At 40.8% G+C, this 22,164-nt stretch overlaps 1 protein-coding gene across 5 annotated transcripts in view; it reads left to right on the forward strand.

Moving 5' to 3' along the window:
- The window catches only part of BOC (BOC cell adhesion associated, oncogene regulated), a 128,986-nt gene that overhangs the window by 76,911 nt on the left and 29,911 nt on the right, over nt 1-22,164 (forward strand). For all 5 annotated transcript variants that reach the window (XM_083500886.1, XM_083500889.1, XM_083500887.1 and 2 more), the window contains 2 exons: nt 17,576-17,756; nt 18,836-19,114. In XM_083500886.1, the coding sequence (XP_083357012.1) occupies nt 17,672-17,756; nt 18,836-19,114 (364 nt within the window). In that variant the 5' untranslated portion in view covers nt 17,576-17,671. The remainder of the gene's footprint in view (nt 1-17,575; nt 17,757-18,835; nt 19,115-22,164) is intronic.

Below are 22,164 nucleotides of genomic sequence, written 5' to 3' on the forward strand. Positions count from 1 at the left end.
CACCCGTAATACAAGGACCATTTGACAGAGCAGCAGACATCTTACTGCCCTCCCAAGGGCCCTATAATAAACTCTGACTTAACTGTTGTACCACATTAGTTAAGATTGCCATACTTATTTTGATAGGCCAAAACCTTTAGGAGTACTTAGCAACTAGCAGCCATTATCAAGGATACTGACAGCAAGTGGCATCCCTCAACTGAAGAGAAATGTGCATTTCTTTTTCAGAGAAACAGTTATGATTGTCACCATCTTTAAAAAGTCAGAGTTCTTCAATTAGAGATGAAATATCTGCTCTATGTTCCCTTCTTTACCACAGGCAACATGTTATTATGATCGCCTTTTAAATCAGTTCCTTTTCACTGCAATACCTCTAACCCTCCTCATTTGTACCATGAGGAAAATGTTATGCCTTGCTTCACAGAATGTAGGAAGTTTGAGCTGACTATTGCTGTTTAGACAGATATTTTCATACCGTGACATGAACGGGATTGACAAGAGCCTTGCTTTTTCACTGCCAAGTAGCTGTTTTAATTGAAAAAAGGGGACTGCGGGGGTGAGGTGAGAGGAAAGAGGAAGAAAGATGATTAACACAGAAATGTTGTTGCTTGCAGCAACTGAATAATCACAGCAGCTGGCATTGGATTATGGCTTGCAATTTGTATACTTTGAGTCATCACAAGGGCTTGATAAATTTTCTCCAGATGAGAGGAAAATGAATGTGGTGAAAGAGATGGTAGTGAGGACATCCATTTTCTCAAGAAAAAAGTCTCTAGGAAGACAGCCTCATATCTGGATTCTAGGCCTCGTAGAGCTACCCAATTCAGCCTATTTCTTATTAGTCATTCACATTAACCTGGTGTGCACATCACATTAAGCCATAGTTACAATAAACCAAGGTTTAACGTGAACAAAAGGTATGCTGGTGCATGCTTTTGAAATTAGGGGCCTTCTGAAATTCCCCACCCTGATCCTGCTGCATGGTCTGGCTTGCTGTGTTGTCCAAACCCAGGCTCCTTGTTTGTGTCTCTCCGTGCTGTGAGCAGTAAGCCCAAAACAAACCTTGGCTTCTGTGAGTGGCTTGTTTGTAGAGAAACAAACCACAAACCCAGGTTCAGATAACATGACAAGACAGACCATAGCTTCTTTCCACAGCAGGAGCCAAAGTGGAGCAAAGTGCCTACAATTTCAACTCATTCATGTTAAACCATAGTTTATTTTAACAGTGATTTAATGTGACATGTGACCCAGGCCATTGTGTTGAGGGAATAACGTGGCAAAGTGCATAAGTACAGCACTGGATTGTTGTTTTAATTCATGCATATTGACTAGGTGGTAGCAGTTGGGTGATAGGCTTTTGCTTTGAGCCCCACCTCCTGAGTTGGGTCATTGGCTTAAGACAAATTTGACAAGCATAGTGACACATGAGCTTCTCCTAAGTACTGTTATAGCACCCGCATCAGCAGGATTTCTAGGTAATGGGAGTTAATCACACAAACAATGCTCTGTATTTTGTTGGCCACCAGATATCTTGTTTGTCTCCATTTGTTTTTTTCTGTTTTTTTGCCATTACTGTACTATTTTGCAGTAGGTAGACAACACTGATGCCTGAGGGCTCATTTTATGTCAGTATTATATCACAGTTGGTCTTCATTACAAGATATGTAGTTCAGTTGCACTGCTATAACTAGATTAGATTCCCTGCTGCCACAATAAATGCCAAGACCTCAATCCTCAAATTCGATAGCATATTCCACTGAAATCAACAGGACATGATCATGGAGTGAATGTGCTTAGGGATGGTGTTTAAATTTAAACTAGGCCTCTTGTTCGTTTGACAAACATTTTCTCTTGGGTCTGTGATTTTGAGCTGGTTTATTTGATATATCCCTGTAAAATTATCCTGCTGTTTTTGTCTATACCGGCCTCTTACCACACTGCTTTGGTATGGTTGCTCCTTCCCTTAACCACAGTATTTTGTGTACACTGTAAATTGCTTTGTTTCCATTGTAAAAAGTAAACTGATCTGTCCTCCATTTCTTTGGTGCTATTGGACCTTCAGAGTACTAACACTTTGAATTCTGGAGATTAGCCAGTTGTTTGTTTGTTTTTTTTTGTTGATTTTTTTTTTTTTGAGAGAGAGTAAATAGTTTTACAAATAGTAAATCTGTAACAGCACAATCCTGTACATATCTACTCAGAAGCAAGGCCCATTGAGTTTAATGGGGCTTACTCCCAGGTAAGTAGGGATACAGGATTGCATCCTGTCTCGGAAGTAGTTAATTCTTTAGTCTGCTTGTTAGCATCCACTATAATATAGATATGGATATAGATATGGCAGGAATTATTGTCACTGATTAATGTCACCAATTCAACAAGACTATGTGTGAAATTCAGGTTGTCTTCTCCTCTGTTCTGAGAAATAATGTACCAGGTTGATTTTTTCCATTATGACTCTCTTCTTTCTTAACCGTAATCTTATTTTGTAAACTAAGTACAGTATAACTCTTAGGGTTCCAGAATCATACCAGGACTTGGATCACTCTTGATCCACAGTGCAGTTATTTTAATCTAAAACATCACTTCTAGTTTTGAACCCATAGAGGTATGAAGCTATTCATGAAAGGGTTTTTGGTGTATATGCTGGCGATTTCCCTGAAAATAATACTTGGGTAGATATTCTAGCAGAGAAGAATTTTTTATACTAAGCCTAAGATTAGGTAGAACTAATCTGGTTTTGCAGCTATCCGAAAACACATCTGCAAATCTTTTGAGGAAGATTGGTCAGAATTATGGTTAGGGGTGGAAACCACATGGAACCAAGCCACCCCACAATGTTTCTACCCTGAACCTTGCAAAATACATTGGAATGGGGGAAGGTGGAGTTCAGAGGGAGTGCAAGTTGACACATAGATTTTTCTTTTTTTAATGGTGGGAGACCCTTCTGGATCAGAATTACCACTTCTCTGACTATTCTTCCTGTGCTCTGCTTTCTGAAAGTTGCATATATAATGTTTCAGACATACAGGAAAGGCAGGCTATATTGCAGTCAACCATGGCCTTTGCGGTGAGGAATAGCTTTGGACTGCTTGGGAAAACTTGATTCTGGCCTTGAAGATAAAAAGTAGATAATTGTGTTTTTAAATTAAGATGTGGGCATCAACTGAAACAGTAAAATGACTTGGAAGCAGGACAAAGGATTTGAGTTCATTGGGAGCTGAATGCATTTCTATTTGAATTCTTTCTATTTTATACATATGTTTTTTTCTGACTGGTGTATAATTCCAACTGTCTTCCTTGCTCTTTTCTTCCTATTCCTTATTCCTTTTGTAAACAGAGCATACCAAATCCAGCTTCATTGCTGGCTATGCTCCACGTGTTTGTTTTCTGTACACGTGCTGCTCTTGCCAACTCTGTTGGGCTTTGGCTGTTGAGAGGAGGAAGGCAGGATGGAGGGGTGGCAGAGTGACATGAGAGCAGGCTGCTGCTTTACAAATCCATATTTGTTTAAAGCTTAAAGGCTGCTTGAGAGAACTTTTGGAGTGAGGAGAAAGTAGAAGGGTGGGAATGGCGAAGAGGAGAATGTAAACTGTGTCAGCAGTAGCAAACTTTCCAGCTGGGGCCTGCTCCTGCTGCCTGCGTGAAGACAAGTACTTTTAAAGATCTTAAATCTCAGATACATTGGTACCTCAGGTTACAAAAGCTTCAGGTTACATACGCTTCAGGTTACAGACTCCGCTAACCCAGAAATATTAACTCGGGTTAAGAACTTTGCTTCAGGATGAGAACAGAAATCGGGCTCCGACGGCGCGGCAGCAACAGGAGGCCCCATTAGCTAAAGTGGTGCTTCAGCTTAAGAACAGTTTCAGGTTAAGAACAGACCTCCGGAACGAATTAAGTACTTAACCTGAGGTACCACTGTATAGCACAAGTGGGGATGTCCTTGCCTACAATACAGCTTTTTAAGGTACTAGCCAACTATTTTGCCTAAGCAGGGCATCCCCTGGCCTGCACCACGTATGCACACCCACCCACACCAATTTCCTGTTTTTCTTTTCCAACTGATACGCAGCATTCAGTGGTTTCTGTGCATGCTCAGAAATGTTAACATGGTCAGAAAGCTTACATCTCATTTTGCAAGGCCTGGGATACCCAGCACTCTGTTCTTGGACAATGGGCCACAATACGCCTCAGGAGAATTCAGAGTTATGCATTACATAGGAATTCCAGCGCAAGGCACTATTCCATGGATACTCACAGAACAATGGGAAAGCAGAATCAGCAGTAAAGACAGCCAAAGCAAACAAGACCGCAGGGGATCCTTACCTGGCTTGATTGGAATCACAGAAACACACCCTTGCAAGGAATGAACAGTAGCCCAGTTCAAAGACTGATGGGAAGGAGGATGGAGACATTGCTGCCCTTGGGGGACTATTTGCTACAACTCCAGGGGAAATGGTGAGACAGTACACTTGGATTCCACAAAAGGAAAGAGCTAAACAAGCAAAGTACAATGCACAAAACAAAGACAATGTATCACCTGGAACAATTGCACGGGCATGAAGCGGGAAGCTGGTACAACAGCCAGCCCACCTGGATGACTATGGTGAAGGCTCCATCCACTGTGGTGTATTTGCTAGCAGCAACCTCTTGGCCAAACCAACTGATTAAGTTAATTGTCTGCTTTAACAAAGATGTAAATACATGTATAGAGTTCAGAAGTAAAGCTAGCAATAGCAGAGGGAGGAGTCTGAAGGAGAAACCGGAAGTGGGGAAGTACAGATAGGTGGAGATGGCAAGGAGAGAGCATCATGCTCTGTAACTGTTCTGTATGAAACTATTTTAATGAAGTACACAGTTATATGGGGAGTTGCTCCTTTGATTGCACAAACAGTGTCACCTTAAGAAGCTCTAACTTGTTCCAGATGCTCTATAAATATATGGGGATTTAGTTTTCTTTCACCAGAAGGTGAAATGTTAAATTAACTGTCTCCATTGCTCAGTGGCCAAGAGATTATGGGCTATTATGAGATTTCAGGGAAACAGAAGAGCCAACCTGTTCCAACTTGCTCTTAAGGTTTTCTGAGCTAAAACAACTACTCAGCTTGTTTATGGTGCTCAGGTTTGGGAACTGGCTGTACTTCTTCAATAGACAGTATCCAGAATAAATATTTAAGATCACGTTTGTGCTGCTTTCTCTCCCAGTGTCGTTTCTGAGGCTAGAAAACAGGTTTAAGTTCCTTGGAATGTAAAATCCAGAGGCTGCTTCTTAATTATTGGCTTAGGCTCACCAGAATGAATATTTCTAATGTAGCACATTTATGTTTTAGGGGATAGCCAATTAGGAACCAGCGCATAAATCCTTGAGATCTGTGACAGAGGAGCACATTCAATAGGGTGGGGTATTCATTATGGCCTCAGCTGGAGCTCACATTACAGTTAGATTGGCTGGTAGATATAGAACATCAACATTATTTGTCCTATGTTGAGGGAGCCAAGATTTCCCATTGGTATATGAAAATGTTTAGTTGTGCTTGACATAGCTTAGTCAGTAGAGCATGAGACTCTTAATCTCAGGGTCATGGGTTTGAGCCTCACATTGGGCAAAAGATTCCTTCATTGCAGGGGGTTGAATTAGATGACCCTTGGGGTCCCTTCCAACTCTACAGTTCCAAGATTCTATGATCTCCTGTGATCTAATTACTAGGTATTGTAATGGCCAATGGCTAAGTAATAAATTTGAATCTGACCAGGGCCCCTAGAGGTTCATAGTTTGTAAGCAGAAAGGCTGAAAGGCTGCTCTCAGGCAGATTTGAGCAAAGCAGATGATTTCATCCTGGAGTATAGGGTGTTCAGGTCAAAAAGCAAGGCAATAATTGAAGAGATGCTTAAGTGGAGATTAACAATAAGACTTCCAGGCCGGGCAGGAAAAGTTAGGGATTCAGAGAGGGCCTGAATCTCAGTTCAGCAAAGTTTAAAGTTCACACAAGACTGAAAGCTGAGAAGATCCAAGTCGCTAAATGGTGAGGAGAGGCATATTGTTGAACTTGATGGATCACTGGATGTTCGCATCTCTGTCTCCAAGTGCAGTTTTTGGTTTGATTGGAGTATGTGTATGTTCCTACTCTAACCAGCTTTCATGGCAGCACAGGAAATAGAGAGCTCATGCTTGTTCCCCAAAGACCAAGGTTTGAAGCCTACAACATCTGATGTTATGCTGCTTCTATAAATAGCAACATTTGTCCACTCCAGTGAACTAAGCCCCACATTAAAATGAACGTGCACTTAGTGTGATTACAGTCTTAATTAATTTGCAAATTATAGTCTCAATTAATTTGATATTCCCACATGTTCTTTCTTGCAATTGCACATAATTAAGCAATACACTTGCCTTATAGCTCAAGATTGCATTTGAGATTGGCTTTGCAGGAAAAATCCCATAGAGTATCTAACATAATTAAAATGAAGGTAATTGTGCCTTAATTTTTTTATTTTAGGGAGTGCTTAATTTCATCATCACCATTTTATTTGTATGAGACCTTTCCATAGTTAAAACCATGCACAAAGTGACTTACAATATGAAAAAGGTACATAATTAAAGAATAGCCATAGACAATAAGTAAAACACATCAAAAAGTACACAAAATTGAACAACTTCCACATAAATCCTAAGAGCTTAATAACAGCAACATCCCCTGTTAAACAGTGCCCAAGCCCAGTTTTCGAAGCTGGATTTAGTCAGGGCCCAGCCCTCCCAGGCCAGGTGGGAAAAGGCTAGCAAGGCAGGGAGCAAGTCATTCAGAACTCACAGCCAAGATGGTCAAAGCTTACACCAAAGTCTATTGAAATTACAATAACTTGAAAGAATAACTTAAATTGTATGTCAAGAGTAAAGTTCCTCCAGATGTAATAACCATGAAAAAACCCCTGCTTTATATAAATACATTTTGTTTTAGGAGCATATTGTGATGTCTCACAATGCCACGAAACTAGTGATGCTAAAAATAGCAATTACAGTTGCCTGTTCGAATTCCCAGGCAGTCATTATGTGTGCTAAAGTTATGGAGGTTTTGCCAAGGATTAATGAAGTCATGGAACTTGAGATAGCTGGAAGTAATTTCTACAATATTTCATCCAAATGTTATAGGAATTTTAATTTAATGAAGAGAAAATAGAATAGGCTATTACTTAAGATCCAATTATCATGTGATTTAAAAAAAAAATCCTTTGTTACAGCAACATTATTCCATATTAGCTAGCAAGTTATGGCTCAGTATTCAGAGGGTCACTTTGACAATTTGGTTGCCCATAAGTGGGATGTGCCACAACTTGTTGTAGTGCGGAGTACTCCTGTTCATTGTTCCAGTCATACTGATACTCCATTCCCTTCCGTCTGGTTTTCCATCCCGTTTCCAGTATTCGTTCAGTATTTCCTCACCACTGAGCATACTCGGCCATCATTGGGCAGTTGTGGGGTTGTTTCCCCTTATACTTCTGCAGACCTCAGGTTTTCCTCCAACTACTATTGATACTGCTCTTGTACATGGAAGATGCCATTTTGGATTCATAAAGATCCACACTCAAGAGATTGAGTTCTCCATAAGTACATACAGGGTATTGGTATATAACCCAAGCTAAGTGATGCTACTATTGTGCCAAGTCCATGATAAGAAAAACTAAACCGAATAATGAAAATGTCAGTATAAACAAACTATGGACACAATCTACCCACTTGCAGCCAACTATACATGGAAAGATTGGCAGTGTTTGTTCTCTGAATGTGCATAGGCTTATCTGAAGCATTTTGAACACAAGAAGAGCCTGCTGGATCAGAACAAAGGCTTGTCAAGTCCAGTATCCTGTTCTCACAGTGGCCAACCAGATGCCTGTGGAAAACCAGCAAACTATGTGAGCAAAGAATATTCTTCCTTCCTGTATTGGGAACAGACAGGCCCTGTTTCCCATATCTCTTTCAGCCCTTCCTCTTGCCCAGGTAAAAGTTTCTTGGGCACCATGTACACCAGTGGAGGTTAAGGGGACATGACACCTCTATTTGTCTTGTGAAATGCCATCTTTGATGTATTTCCACAATCCATTTTGTTTTGTATCTGACGCATAGAGGTTACTATTAGTAAGCCACTCCTAGCTGATAGAGGAGGTCAACGTTGGAGAGAAGTTGATTTCTGAAAGTGAAAAAGCCTTGGTGGACATATTAGACTGAGGAAACAAGAATAGATAGCAATTACAAATATGACAGCTATTCATTGTAGAAATGAGGAGATACTAATTGCTGAAACACAGAAGGTAACTAGAACTACTGTCTGCATTGTATTTCTCTCAGCAACATAAACATTCCTGACAGGTGGTATTATATAAGAAAAATTGAACTTATCAAGACAATCCCAAAGGAGGAAACAGATTGATTCCCGTCGTAGAGAAGCCCCACTGTGTTGCGGACACGATTGCAATGGTAGGGACTGGACAGCATAGGAGGTGTGCTAGCATATGTTGCTAAACTCATGAAATGCAAAAGCACCATAAATAGCAATCTTAAGGTGTTGGAATTCATCTACTTCACTGGCCAAAGGAGGAATAAACTTGAGCTTGGTACTCGCTGATATATAGGCAGGCTATTTATGAACAAGTAACCAGTACACCCACACACACCTGGTTGACAAGTAGGCTTTATTACCAGTTTATGTAATCAGCAGCAGCAAAGCTTTGCTGGACATTATCACGCCAGGCTTCCAAGTGTGGCACGTATATGGGATCTTTGTAAAAGCTCACTGTACCTAGAAAAATGCATGTAAGGGGGAAGGCTAGGCTGCATGGTTTGATTATCTGCATGGTTTGATGAACTGTCTGCTATTCTAATCACCTCATAAACCCCGTAGTATGCAATAGAAGAAACTGAAACAGAAGAATTGCAATTTGGCATCGATGGTTCCTCCAGCGCTGAAGCTGTGTGAATTGAGGGCCATAATGTTTGCATTGTGCAGTGAAAACGTAAGCATGCTGAATCAGAAGTAAGCCCTGTTTTTGTTTTTATTACTTATTTTGTTTTGTTTTTTATTGCAATTTTATGCTGTGAACTGCACTGAGATCTGCGGGTATAGGGTGGTATACAAATTGTGGTGGTGATGATGATGATGATAGTGGTGCTTACTTCTTAGGACAACTTACTACTTAGTAAGTTTGTAGTACTTATTACTACTTACTGTTACTTACTACACAGTAAATTTACTTAGGATTGCAGCTTTCATGCTGAATAGTACTAAATTTTGGAATTAATTAGATTTTTAAATTAATACATACAACATTTTCCTAAATCTACACACAAACACAACTATACACATATGTATGTCATACCTGCTAAGAGAGACTATGGCTCACTGATAGAGCACATGCTTTGTATTTAGAATCCCTTATTTCAATCCCTTGTATTAGGAAAGGCAAAACTCCAAGAGACACTGCTAGTAGAGCAGACCATACTGGGCTAGATGGATGGGCAAACAGTCTGATGGTGTTAGGCAACTTCCTAGATTCCTATCCAGTCACAAAAGTTTTCTAGATATACTGTACTGTACTTGCTGGCATTTGTAACCAAAAATACATTGAGACATAGAAACATTAATGTTGCACTTAACAATAGTGAGAGAGACCTAGTCCTTCCTCTGGCATGCACAGAGGGTTGGGGGCAGGAGGGTTCAGTGCAACTACAAATAATTTCCATCAAGTAAGCCAGGACAAATTTGTGGACCTCTGTCTTCAGGTCAAGTTTTTCATGCAGTCAGGAATCACATCCAAACTACAACAAATACAGTATCTCTCTTTATAATATTTAGTCAACACATGCTGGGATTTGGTTGGTGATCTGACAACCCATTTGGTTTTCTGAGCCACCTTCGATACAGGTCTGGTGATAGTAAAACTAGTTGTCTTGGGAGCTAAAGTAATTTCTAGACTATCCCAGGTTGTTCTATAATCTGTGGATATTGGAGGGATGAAATGAAGACACAGCAAAAGAGAGGAAGGATGCAGATGTTTAACTTTCCACCAGGGGTCCTCCTGGCTGGAATGGTTTGTTTACATGTAGAAAGGTTTAAAGTCCTCTTAAATTCCTTCCTTTCTAGATGATGCGACCTATTTTTTTTTACAAAGTCCTACATTTACTTACTCGTATTTAATTTTAATCCCACCTTTCCTCAAATTTTTTACCTTCATCTTAGATTTATGGCTAACAAAAATCCTTTCAGGCTAGATATTCAGAAATGAGACTTAAACTTCTTTGTTGGACAAGATAACATACAGAAGACTAGTAATGAAGGTGTTTTCATGCTATTGTATTATGAAAACTGATAATCCACTTCTGTTCGTATACTGTAGATCACTAAATGTTGCACTGGAGGCACAATCACGTGATTTTTGTTATTGTTGCTATGGAATGACTTCATTGTAGCTTGAAAGAACTGACATTTTACCATGGTAAAAGGGATGTGTGAATTGGCCTTCTAATTTATTAGTACTGATATTACGCAGCGTTCCCTTAGTGCTTGATACCACACATTCCATGCTTGGAACACAGGGTGAATATTGTCTTACCTTATTTACAATATTCTGGTTATTTAAACACTCTCTTTACAATAATAGAACAAAAATCTTGAGTTTGCAAATAGGAAAAAAGCAGTGATTTACTGTTTTAGGGGATTAGTGTTCTCAGTTTTGTTGAAAGTTATTGTGGACATAGAAGGCCAGTTTTTGTTAAGCTGCTGCTAGAAATCTGGTAAGAGTTAAAGAGCTAAGAATTACGAGATATGACAGCATTATGTAATTATTTTTAGTTTATCATCCCTTATGTAAGTGCTTGCGGGTTATGTATTCTCACTTGTGTCATTAACATGTTCATTAGTTAGAGGTGGAAAGAGTGAGAGAGCCATTAGAGAAGAATTGTAGTTAAGATTTCATTTGCGGTATGGAGCTGTGGCAGGAAGTGCTTGGGTTGCAGAAAGCATTATTAATAAAAAGAAACATATTTGGCATTTTATTGCAAATCCAGCCCCTTTGAGCGGAGAGAGAAAAGGTTAGCCATCTTCTTCAGCTCTGAATTGGTTTGCAGTGCCTGATTCTGATAGCTTTTATCTTCTGGAGTAATTTCCTTGAGCATTCTAGTTCCCGGCGCAGTTTACTTTTATCGTGGATATATACCACAGTCTTAATTTGTAAGCTCATTATAACATACTTCCATGTGGCAAGGAGAGTTTTACCACATTCTTGGGCTTCACCAGAAAGCAAGGGCTTCAGAGAACTGATAAAATCCTGCTCACCATTTGACTGGATACTGTGGCATTTCCTGTGGATTCGTACCTAATTCTAGTAAACTACCACTCGCTAAATGGTAATCTGTATTCACCTTCCACCCAAGTCATCCAAGTTTGCAACATTCCTGCAAAGGGCAAAGATTCCTATGGTGAAAAGGGACTCCCGCCGCCTTTGCGCACAGGTATTTGCACGAAGAGGAGACATTGTGGACATCTTGACAGCTGGCCCACGGCATGCTTATTAGTTGCTCCTTTACTGTCCACTCCACTTCCTCATCTTCCCAGCCATCTTTCTTCCCTTCTGCAAGCGCCAAACCCTGTCCCTTCACTGAGCCCCAGCCTCTCCAGATTAGAGCTCTCCAGGGACCTTGTCTTTTGAAAAGAGGAAAGAAAGGGAAAAAAGGGAGGGAAAAAGAAAGAAAGAGAGGGAACAGAAGAATGAAAACAGACCCAAGGGGCAATAGTCCCTCGAGCCATCTCACTGCATTACAATGAATATGGACTCTATTAAGCTCCGTTCTGCCTGTTAGCGTTTCCCAGGGCAACACAGCTCCCATATGGCAAGCATGCAGCAGATTAGCGTAGGCCTCTAGGCCTCATTGAAGACCTGAGGCTTGACTGGCAGTTGAACTCCCTCCCCCCTTCTCCTCACACTTGACACTGCCTGTGTTTATCTAAAGCGGGGTGGGGGGGGTGCATTTGGAAGGTTATTGTCCGGGGCAATGAGAGATAGGAGAGGGAATAACTGAGCCAAGCTGGGAAGGAAGAAGGAACATGGGAGGGAGTGGGGCTGGCTGGCCAAAGGAGGGAAAGAGGGAGGTGAGAAGGGAGCAAAAGGAGATAGGAAGGAGGGAAGGTTGGAAGGGGGATGGCAAAACACTTCATAAATATTCAGGAAGGATGCTGAATAGGGAGAGGAGAAATAAAGCAGATGGAATTCATGTTAAAGAACAGCCACAATCACCCTCCAAAAACAAGAAAAGAAAAGAGAACTGCTTTAAAGGAGCATAGGGAACGACGTTTATCCAATTAGCAGGGTTGTCAAATTGAATTTATACAGAATTGAAGGGGGGGGAGAGGAGTGAAAATTAAGTGTGGGGGGTTGGGTGGGGGGAGAAATATATAGAAGAAAGGAAGTGCATCTCTCCCCCCCCCTTCCCACTCTAGTAAGGAGATTTTATCCTTTATAGGGCTAAGGCAGTTTCCAGAGTGTGTGGAAGGCGGGCAACGCAAGGGGTAAACTGACTATTCCATTTTACTGTGATGTTCTCACTTTGGATAAGAGGGTAGAAAGAAGTAACAGAAATGAAGCATGATGCAAGAACGCCAGCATTGCTTTTGATTAAGGCCGCTTTGTACCTGAGAACGCTATGAATTTGGGACAGGGATATTAAGTATATTAGATTATCAGTGGAAGTCCCCTATCATACACAATTGTGATAGGCAATTGTCACTTTAGCTGGTGACATTGGTTTCTGGGTTGCAAGAGAGAGTTCACGTGCCATAATTCCTTCAGTCCTTAGTCTATAAGCAAGGGTCTCAGTGGTAGAGTTGCATGATGGTTCTAAATGCTTTCAGTGGCAGTCGATTGATAACTGTCTAATTTTCTTGTAGACTACCAAAAGAGCTAGGGAAGATTTGATGATATGAATGTATGTGTGTTAATAATGATCTACTGACTAACATTGAAACAGAATTTTTCTGCTTTTTATCACTTGGTCAAATGGGCAACCTAATCTGTAAATATCCAGGGCGGTGGGTAGCCACATTAATCTGTTGCAACAAAATCAACAAAGACCCTTGTGACATGTTAAAGACTAACAAATGTCATCATTGCATAAGCATTTGTGGGCTTCATCATGAAAGCTAATGCCTTAATAAAATGTGTTAAGCCTTTAAAGTGATACAAAACTCTTGGCAGTTTATTCTCATAGAAATGTATGTCTTTGATTTGTGATTGTGCAATACAGTACAGTAGGTATGAAGACCTGGGAAAAATAAGAGTTTCCACCTGTTTTTTTTTTAACACCTGAGCTTTCACATCTCATTCTTCCCCTCCTTCATCGTTACTTTTTACATTTTGTCCTACAATACCCACCAAATTCAAGAATCGTTAACAATAGCAGCATGCACTCGTGGTCTTATCTGTAAAGCATAGAAAACCCCAAAATTATATTTTTATTCAAAAGTCAGTTATGTGAAAGAATACAGCAATACCTATTCATTGAACTCTTACTGAGAAACAGCTGTTGTCAAAAGCCCTATTTTGGGTGTTTTTCGTCATGCAATTATAGTTGCGTGAGGAGTGTCAGTGGGCCACGCTAGATGGCTCTGACCCTACTGTTGTGTCCCCTTCATCACCTTCCACACATTGGAGGGTGGGGGAAACTGAATTGGGGAGGCTGCTCTATGTGTTTAGGCTCACTCCATGATTCAGAACTCTGCTTGGGCAGATGCCTTATACCAGACCTTCCCTCTTCAGTGTGTGGAAGGTGGTTAGGGGATCATGATGGAGGGGCAGGGTCAGAAAGTGTTGTCCCACTTTCCCTCTCAGCAGTAATTGCAGAAGGGAGAACACCTGAATAGGGCTTAGGTTTCGGGGAGTTCTCTAAGTGTCATAAACCTTGAGCTTTTCACATTGTACTACTCACAAGCTGTGCACACACCATGCCTTTAAAGCACATTTAAGGTGTGTTTCCCCTCCCCCAAAGAATCATGGGAACTATAATTTGTTAAGGGTGCTGGAAACTATAACTCTATGTAGCGTAAAACTACAATTCTCAGGATTCTCATGGGGGGGGGCAAATGTGCTTCAAAGGTATGGTGTGTATGCAGCCACAGTCTCACCTCTGTAGGAGAAACCATAAGTAGCAATTCAACAGCTGGTCTTAATGTGGTCAGTTAATGAGCTATTCCATAAGTATTTGTGTCACTATTCTGTGTGGGCTTACTTGACCTATGGTCATGACCTATTGTTCTTAACATATATGGAAATGTATGTGTTACTGAGATCAATGAGCTAATTTTTTTTTCAAATACTGTACATTATTTTGTTCTTTTAAAAATTGCCCCCTGCTTTCCCCCTTCACAAATGAGTTGCTCAAAGCAGCTAGAAGAAAGCATAAAAGTAATAGTGATCCAACCATTAAAACAAAAAATGAAATTAAGCCTGTAATCTTAGTTGACTTGCAAGTGACCTACTATAAATCTTGTCTCGCAGGTAATTGCTTATCTTCATTACCATGAGCAATGATGCAGACTAATTGTTTTGTATACCTGTAGACAAAACTAATTCATGCAAACAAAAAATAATTAGAGATTACTATATTCAGATCAAGAGGGAAGCCTAAAATGTCCATTTTATGAGGTCTGATGTTCACAACATTTAAATTGTGTATTTAGCTTGGCTTTCCTGTTTCTAAAATCAGTCTTCAAGAGTGGCGTATCTAGGGCTGATGTTATAAACTGGTCTGCCACCTCAGATTCCTTGTAAATGTCACCAAAGTGGAGAAGATTAATGGATTGGTTTACATCCTTGGCCTGCACTTTTTTTTAAGCTTTCTTTTCTATCGTTTTTCAGCCCTCAGAAATGGGCTGAGAGCACATGACTAATTGTGGGCATGCCTTCTCTGCAGCATCCTGCTGCTGGCTGGCCTCTATGACAAGAATGGGACATCATTTCTGGTTGGGTTTTTTATCCATCCAGCCCAATACATGGTCAGTATGGAACATAGTTCAACTTCGTAAATAGATTCTCTTTGGTACCTGACAACAGGAGCCAAAGTGGCAGAGTCAAGACTGTCTTGTTTGGCAGCCCATTTAAAACCTAGACTTTCCTAATGGAAGTGTTGCAATGTCTGCTTATTTTCCTGCATGATAAAATACACAACTCGTGCACTTTTCCCTTACATCTTTTCTCAGCTTAAGTAGTGCAAAGGCGAGCAAGATATTAACAGTTAAAAGGAGTAGTCATTCTTCTTCCCCCATGCCGTAGCCTTGAAGTGTTTCTTTATTTGTTTCTGTCTAAATTGTACCTGTGACTAAGCAGGGGCAAAACCTGAAAAGTACAGACTCTTGGTTGTGTTTTATGCAGTGGGATCCTATCCTTATTTACTCATAAGTTCAGTGGGAATTACTACCAAATCACTTCTCATAGCATCACAGGCCAGTTCACTCAGCTTGTAGAACTTTGATACGTCAATCCCTTTGACTGAAGACCTGGCAGAATTGCAGTTGCCCTTAGACAGGAAACCACCTTACAGGCTTGGACAATTCTGCCTGCCTGTCTGAGTTCCCTTTTCATTTCTCCTTTCCCCAAACACCTTCTCCCTTCCCCCATTGTCCTTCATCCATTCCTCAAGTTGCAGCAAAAGGCTTGCTCATGCCCAGCAGCTGAAACACGGGCTGTTTTTCATTTAGGACCCTCCTCATAAATTTCAGATGGTGTGGTAGTAACAAGAATTGCTTGGCTGGCCCTTATTTAAGCAGCAGGGGGTCTGGAGCTGCAGGCAGCATTTCCTCAATAAAACCTTCAGATTCTAATCAACAAACACCTCTAGAGCTGCCAATGTTACTATTCTAGGACTCCCTCAATCTTCCTTTGTCTCTTCCTCCATCCCTCTTCTTGTTCTCAGCAGTGTATACAGATTTTTCCACATATACACACTTTTGAGCAGCATGGGGATAGGTAACGCTGATGATACAGTATTAGCTTTTACACCTCATGCATCTGATTCTCTCCCTCCTTAATCTCTGCCAATAGTGTAATCGTTGATTTAATGAAAGTGACTTCCATGCCCCCAGTCCACGGACAGGAAATTGTTTTTAACCTGAAGGGAAATAATTTATAAAAACAAAGTTCTTACTTTTCATTTCCTCTAATCCATTGTCCCTGTTGCACCTTTACTGGTGGGATAATGAAGGATGCAGTCCAGTCAAAGTTGAGAATTTTAAATTGATTGAATTCCATTGATTGAATGGAAGAGTGAAGCATGGGCTTATATCTCTTCCCTTGGAGTTAAAAATGACTTTAAAATGCTTTACTTTGACAGTACCATGCTCAAAGTAAAGTCTAAATCTAATTTGACACTGCCTTTGAAGTCAGTGGGGTGAGGATTCTAGCCTGAGTCTGGATGCATTTATATTGGTCTGGTTTTATTTTATTTTTAAATTCCTTACTGTGGTATGTGAGCACTGTGTCTATATAGTATCTGGTGTATCCTTGTGTGACAATTTTCTGTGTCTCCTTTTTTTTACCATAATTTCTCCCCAAAAAGCTTTTCTTTTCCTGTTTTTTCCCTCTGTATTGTATCTGTTTGTATTAAGAAGAGCCCAGGGGCTGAGGAAATCTATTCATTTGTCTTTCTGTTTAAACCAAAATATTTTTTATAACCACAGCCAAGTAAAGAGGTAACAGAACTTGGCAAACAAACTATTTAAGCTGCACTTGATTGGACGTGTTCTTATTTTATGTCCTAAAAATATCCGTAATAGCACATTAGTTCACTGCGATGTTTCATTTGTGGTGGATAGAGTTTATACAATGGGAGCTAAGCAGGACTGTGTTGTTCACATATTAATTTTACTACAAATGAAAGATCCACTGCAAGGGAGTGTGTGGTGGTGGTGAAAAACAGTCATATTGATCACTACCATGAATGCAATGTGAACAGTGCTTATGTTCTTCCACTGAATGCTTAAGTACAGTTGCATCTTGGTACATTGACAATCCATAGGCTTCTAAGTGCTTAGTTTACATGAATTTGCTGTTCCAAGAGGCAATTACTGCTGCTAACTTCAAGTAACCAATAGTCCACTTGTTTAAATACTCATCCTTTTTTTCATACACTGCTATTTGCAGTATAATTGTGGCAGTTTTCTTGACCCTCTGGCTATGAGACCTTCTGGATCTTGTACTGAACCATTTATTGATTTGCCGACATCAGAGAAGATAAATGTGCATAGCGCTGCATTCATGTTTATGACTTCCTCTTGTAAACGGTCCTTGCAAAAGAGGCGATAAGATCTGAACCACCTAGTTCCTTCACCTCAAGCTGCCTTCATGGCAAGATGGAATGCTGCCTTCACTTATTAGGGTTAGGAGGCACAACTATCCATGTTTGCCTTTAAATTTGTGATTCCATCCTCTGAGGACTAAATGCTGACTCTGGGTGTTGATGTGTGTCAAAAAAAACTACCGGTATTCTCTTGACTCTTGACTAACCTACTATTTTATCTCTTATCTCCCTGTCATCCAGGGCACCTCACAAAGCTGAATTTCCACCCTTAAGTCCTCTGGGGCAGCTTATGGGAACTTCACTTGGCATCTTTTGCTCCAGACTCCTCTGCATGGGATGGCCATGATATCAGAGGGGGAAAGACCAATGACTGCTATCATCTGTTTGCTCTTGGCATCTGCTGGTTGCATTGCAAATTTGGGTGAGTGCCCCCCCATTTCCCCCTAATAAATGTTTAGGGGAGCTTTTAATGTTTGATGTATTACAGTATTTTAATATTTTTTTGGAAGCCACCCAGAGTGGCTGGGGAAGCCCAGCCAGATGGGCGGGGTATAAATTATTATTATTATTATTATTATTATTATTATTATTATTATTATTAAGCTGCTGCATTTTCAAGGACTCAACTTTATTTCCATTTTGCTTATGGGATTGGTCCTACTTCTCAACTTTCAAATGCTGCCCTCCCTTTAATCTTTTTCTGTAGCCTTATTTTCAGCCACTTAGGACTGCTTTCAAATCCCAAGTCAACATTTGAGAATCATTGCTGAGTCATGAAATTTGCTGCTCACCTGGAGTGAGTAGCAATTGCCTATGGGTGAGCAGCCAAATGGCAAACTCACCTAATTCCAGAAGTGGTATACCTCTAACCATGAAGTGATGGGAACAAAATAACAGAAGAGGCCTTTCTTGCTTTATGAGATTTCCAGGGCTACGGTATATCCCTGTTAAAAACAGAATGTTGTCCTTTGATCTGATTCAGCAAGACAGTTCTTACATTCCACTTTGTACTGCTTTTTTACTTAGTCACCATAGGACAGTACTTTGCTTCTCTCACTATGGAAGCAGAGTATTACAAATGTTCTCTATGTGTACTGTCTCTCCTGAAGTAGAGGGCAGGACAGAGAGAGAGAAGGCAGCTAGAGTAGTGTGTGATGGAACATGCCTTTACCTACATATAAAGCCACATTAACTCAGCATGGTGCCCTTGTTGAGAATGAAGATCTATATCCCTAAGGTGAAGTCTCAACAGTTGAATGTGATGTATTCTTATGATCTTACTAATAAGTAACCAACCACCAAATGCCAAGAGCCTTCAACCTGTGGTATCATCTTGTTCTATTTTTATTGAATTCTGTTCAGAATGGTTAATACATGACAAGCCTAAACAATGTGAATGTGATTAGAATGTAGATAGCTGGTACCTACAGTGTTAGTAGATCTACCTCCCTTTTGTAAACCAGTGTTCATGAGGATTTCTCAACTGTCCTCCTTTTTCAGGTCAATCTCGTCAGGTCACCGTGCAGCCTGCTTCTGTGGTCCAGAAGTATGGTGGCTTGGTCAGCTTGAGGTGTGGGGTCGAGCCCTTGACTGTAAATGTGTCCTGGAGACTAAACGGAAAGGAGCTGCTTCACTCAGATGACATCCTGGGGATCCATATTGATCAGAGATTGCTTACCGTGGCTTCCTTAAACAACGACACAGTGGGCCGGTACCAGTGCATAGCCCGTGTGCCTGAAGGTGTTGTTGCCAGTGTTCCAGCCATGGTAACATTAGCTAGTGAGTAGCTTCGCTTCTTTTCCTCAATGTACAACGCATTGTCTTTAGTTGCCTGATTCAGTGTTAATCAGATGATCTAAGCATCCTTCATTCTCAGACATAGGATATATTTTGGATGTGAATGCTGGCCTCATGCTGGGTTAACACTGTTACACATATGCTTCACAACAAGCCTCATTTTGGAGTGAAGAAGAGCGCCTTGTACTTGTCTGACCTCACACAGGCGCTCCCACAAATAGGACTAAGTAGGATACTCCGATTGGGATGCTGGCATTGTTTAAGAGTCAAGAGTTCTAACATGGCAAGCCCACAAAGTAAATGCTATTATGTGTATGAGTCACAGGACAGAACTGCCTAGTAACCTGTCTTGACTAGTATCAGGAGGGTTCCCTCTTCAGGGCACCACAGGGCGTGGAGGGAAATAGAGAAAGGAGATATGCCTCTAAAAGATTGAAGGAGATACATTTGTGCAAAACAGGGGCTGGTTTTGTTTCAAAGCCAAGAATTATTGGCTTGTCATCAAGATATTAATCAGAAGTGAAATGTTTAGGTTGGGCCGGGTTAGAAAAGGAGAATGGAACAGCAGCTCCAAGGCTCCATGGGAGGGGTCTGCCATTGGGTTGAAGCCTTTTGGGGATTTGGAGTGAGCTCTGCAGTTAGATTAAGTTTCGGAGAGTGCATTCCAGAGCAGAATGGGGGCTGTGTTTTGCTTGTGGGCCCATAGAGGAGGGGAGTGAAAAGGTGGATGAGATTACTCAGAGCATGGTTTGCATTTAATAGGGACTGGGAAAGTGCTGCTTGCTCAGCCTCTTAGCACAGTTGTTTTGCTTATGGGCCTTTCTAGTGTTCCCTCAAATGTTTTTTATTTGGACAAAGCGGTCATTGTTCAGCCTACCTGGCTGGTGGCTATCCATTCCCGCCTCAGTGAATGAGGGGAGTCAGGCTTCCACAGCAGAGCTTCTAGTAAATCTCCTTGAATGTCCATAAAATCTGGTCCACAGATCCAGCTTGCTTTTGTAAACTGTTGCTGTTGAAATAAAACATTTTTAATTAAAATTAAGAAGACAGCAAAGCAGTGAAGTTACATCACAAAAAGGCCATTTACAATATTCACTTTCAGAAGTAGCTGTAGTTGGGAATATGTGATTATTAAATAATCTGTGTGCAAAAACTAAATGAGGCTGGTATATTTCAGCACAATGTATGCTGTTTGCTAATAATAAATGTAGACTGTGAAAATAGTGTGGGAAAAGACCCAGAACGCATATTTTCCTAGATTCCACATGAAATAGTTAAATTAGGACTGTATGTTATTAGAGAAAAGTGGAGAAAAGTAACAACCAAAAACGTGATGTCAGATGTCCAGATTCAAAGTTTCCAGTGTACACAGACGAGGAAGTAACACCTGTTTTTCTAGAGCTTATGTGAATTGGAGACACATAAAATTTTCCACCAAGTCACTTTGAATTTGAGCCCATTGATACAGGCTAAACTTCCATACATATTTACTGGAAAACTCCAAGACTCGCCAATCCTGCTTGCATGCTACATTAAGCCATAGTTAAAAACAAGCTGTGATTGAATGTGCAGTGTGCTTATGCATGCAGCTAAATGGTTCTTGCCCCAGTCCTCCCTTGCTGCCGCCATACCACTAAGAAACAACTCAGAGTCTGGCTTGTCATGACATTTGAATCCAGACCATGAGTAGTAACCAAGGTTTGCTCTTGGTTTAGTGCTTGTGGTTTGCTTATGGGAAACAAACCACAACCTGGGTTCAGACATCACCACAAGCCATATTCTAGTTGTTTCCCAGTGTTGGGCAGCAATACTACCCGGAGAGGAGTGAAGTGAGAATTTTTCAGCAGTGTGCACCATCATAACATGGGCACCGAAGGAACCCCTACTAAAATTAGGCTAGAGGCTTTGATAACTGACTGAAATAACACTAAGGACAGAGTCACATTAACTTGCTGGGGGACTTGTAGGGCCAATTGGATTTCCCCCTTCCCTTCAGCCTGCTTAAATTTGCACGTTGTTAGATCATGTGCCATTTCAAACCAGGTTGACAGGAAAGAGTTGATTCACTGTGTAACCATATAGCCAGTATGCTTATGTTGAATTGTTAGTGAAGATTCTGTATGTTACAGGTTTTGAATTATTGCCTTTAAAACAATAGTTTAATGTTATCCTGAGTGTTTGTTCATTTGTTGTTTTGCATAAAACGAAATTTGCTTAAATGAAAGATAATCACAATATTTTCTCTTTTGTGTATGAAAGGAAGAGGCACAACTGAGAACTTTATTCCCTACATGTATGAAGTGAACACTGACAGACTGAATATGATAAGCTACATAATATGCAAGAAGATCTATTATGTCTTATCATTTGTAAACACAGAGATAGTCAAAAGATATCTGTTCAAAAGACGCCCATCCAATTTCTGTTGTATGCTAGTTGCTGAACAGCTAGTTGCTGTTGAGAGAAGGCCATGAACACAAATAGGCAAAATGATATTTTTTAGATATTGAGAGAGCTGGACAGGTAGGCAGCAGAAAGGTGGGCTTATGTGACGCAAGGCTTAGTGGCAAAGTACATGCTTTGCATGCAAAAGGTTGCATATTCAGCCCCTGGTATCTTGGAAAGAATCCAGTCAGAATCCTGGAGAGCCACTTTCACTGTAGACAATTCTGAGATAGGTGGACCAACAATCTGACTTGGTATAAGACAACTTCTTGTGTTTGTTCTTTCGGGGAAGGATGCTGGAGTCATTGAGACTAAAGGTGTAAAGGGAAAGAGCACTGGACTCTGGCCCCAGCCCTCCAAGGAAAGTGACACCTTGGAAAGGACAAGACTAGCCTAGCCACAGCCATCAACCAGAGAATGAGTAGCTGCAAGAACCTGCTCTCCTGCACCAGGAGAAGGAAGCCTGCCGTGTCCCTTGGGATTGCACAAGTGAGGGGAAAGTGACCCTCATCTCTGCCACTGGCCAGAGCAACAAGGGCTTGGTTTTGTTGCAAGCTGCCTTGGAAACTGTTAGTTTGAAAGGTGAA

The sequence above is a fragment of the Podarcis liolepis genome (assembly GCF_965112155.1).
Source record: "Podarcis liolepis genome assembly, chromosome: 4".
Taxonomy (NCBI): domain Eukaryota; kingdom Metazoa; phylum Chordata; class Lepidosauria; order Squamata; family Lacertidae; genus Podarcis; species Podarcis liolepis.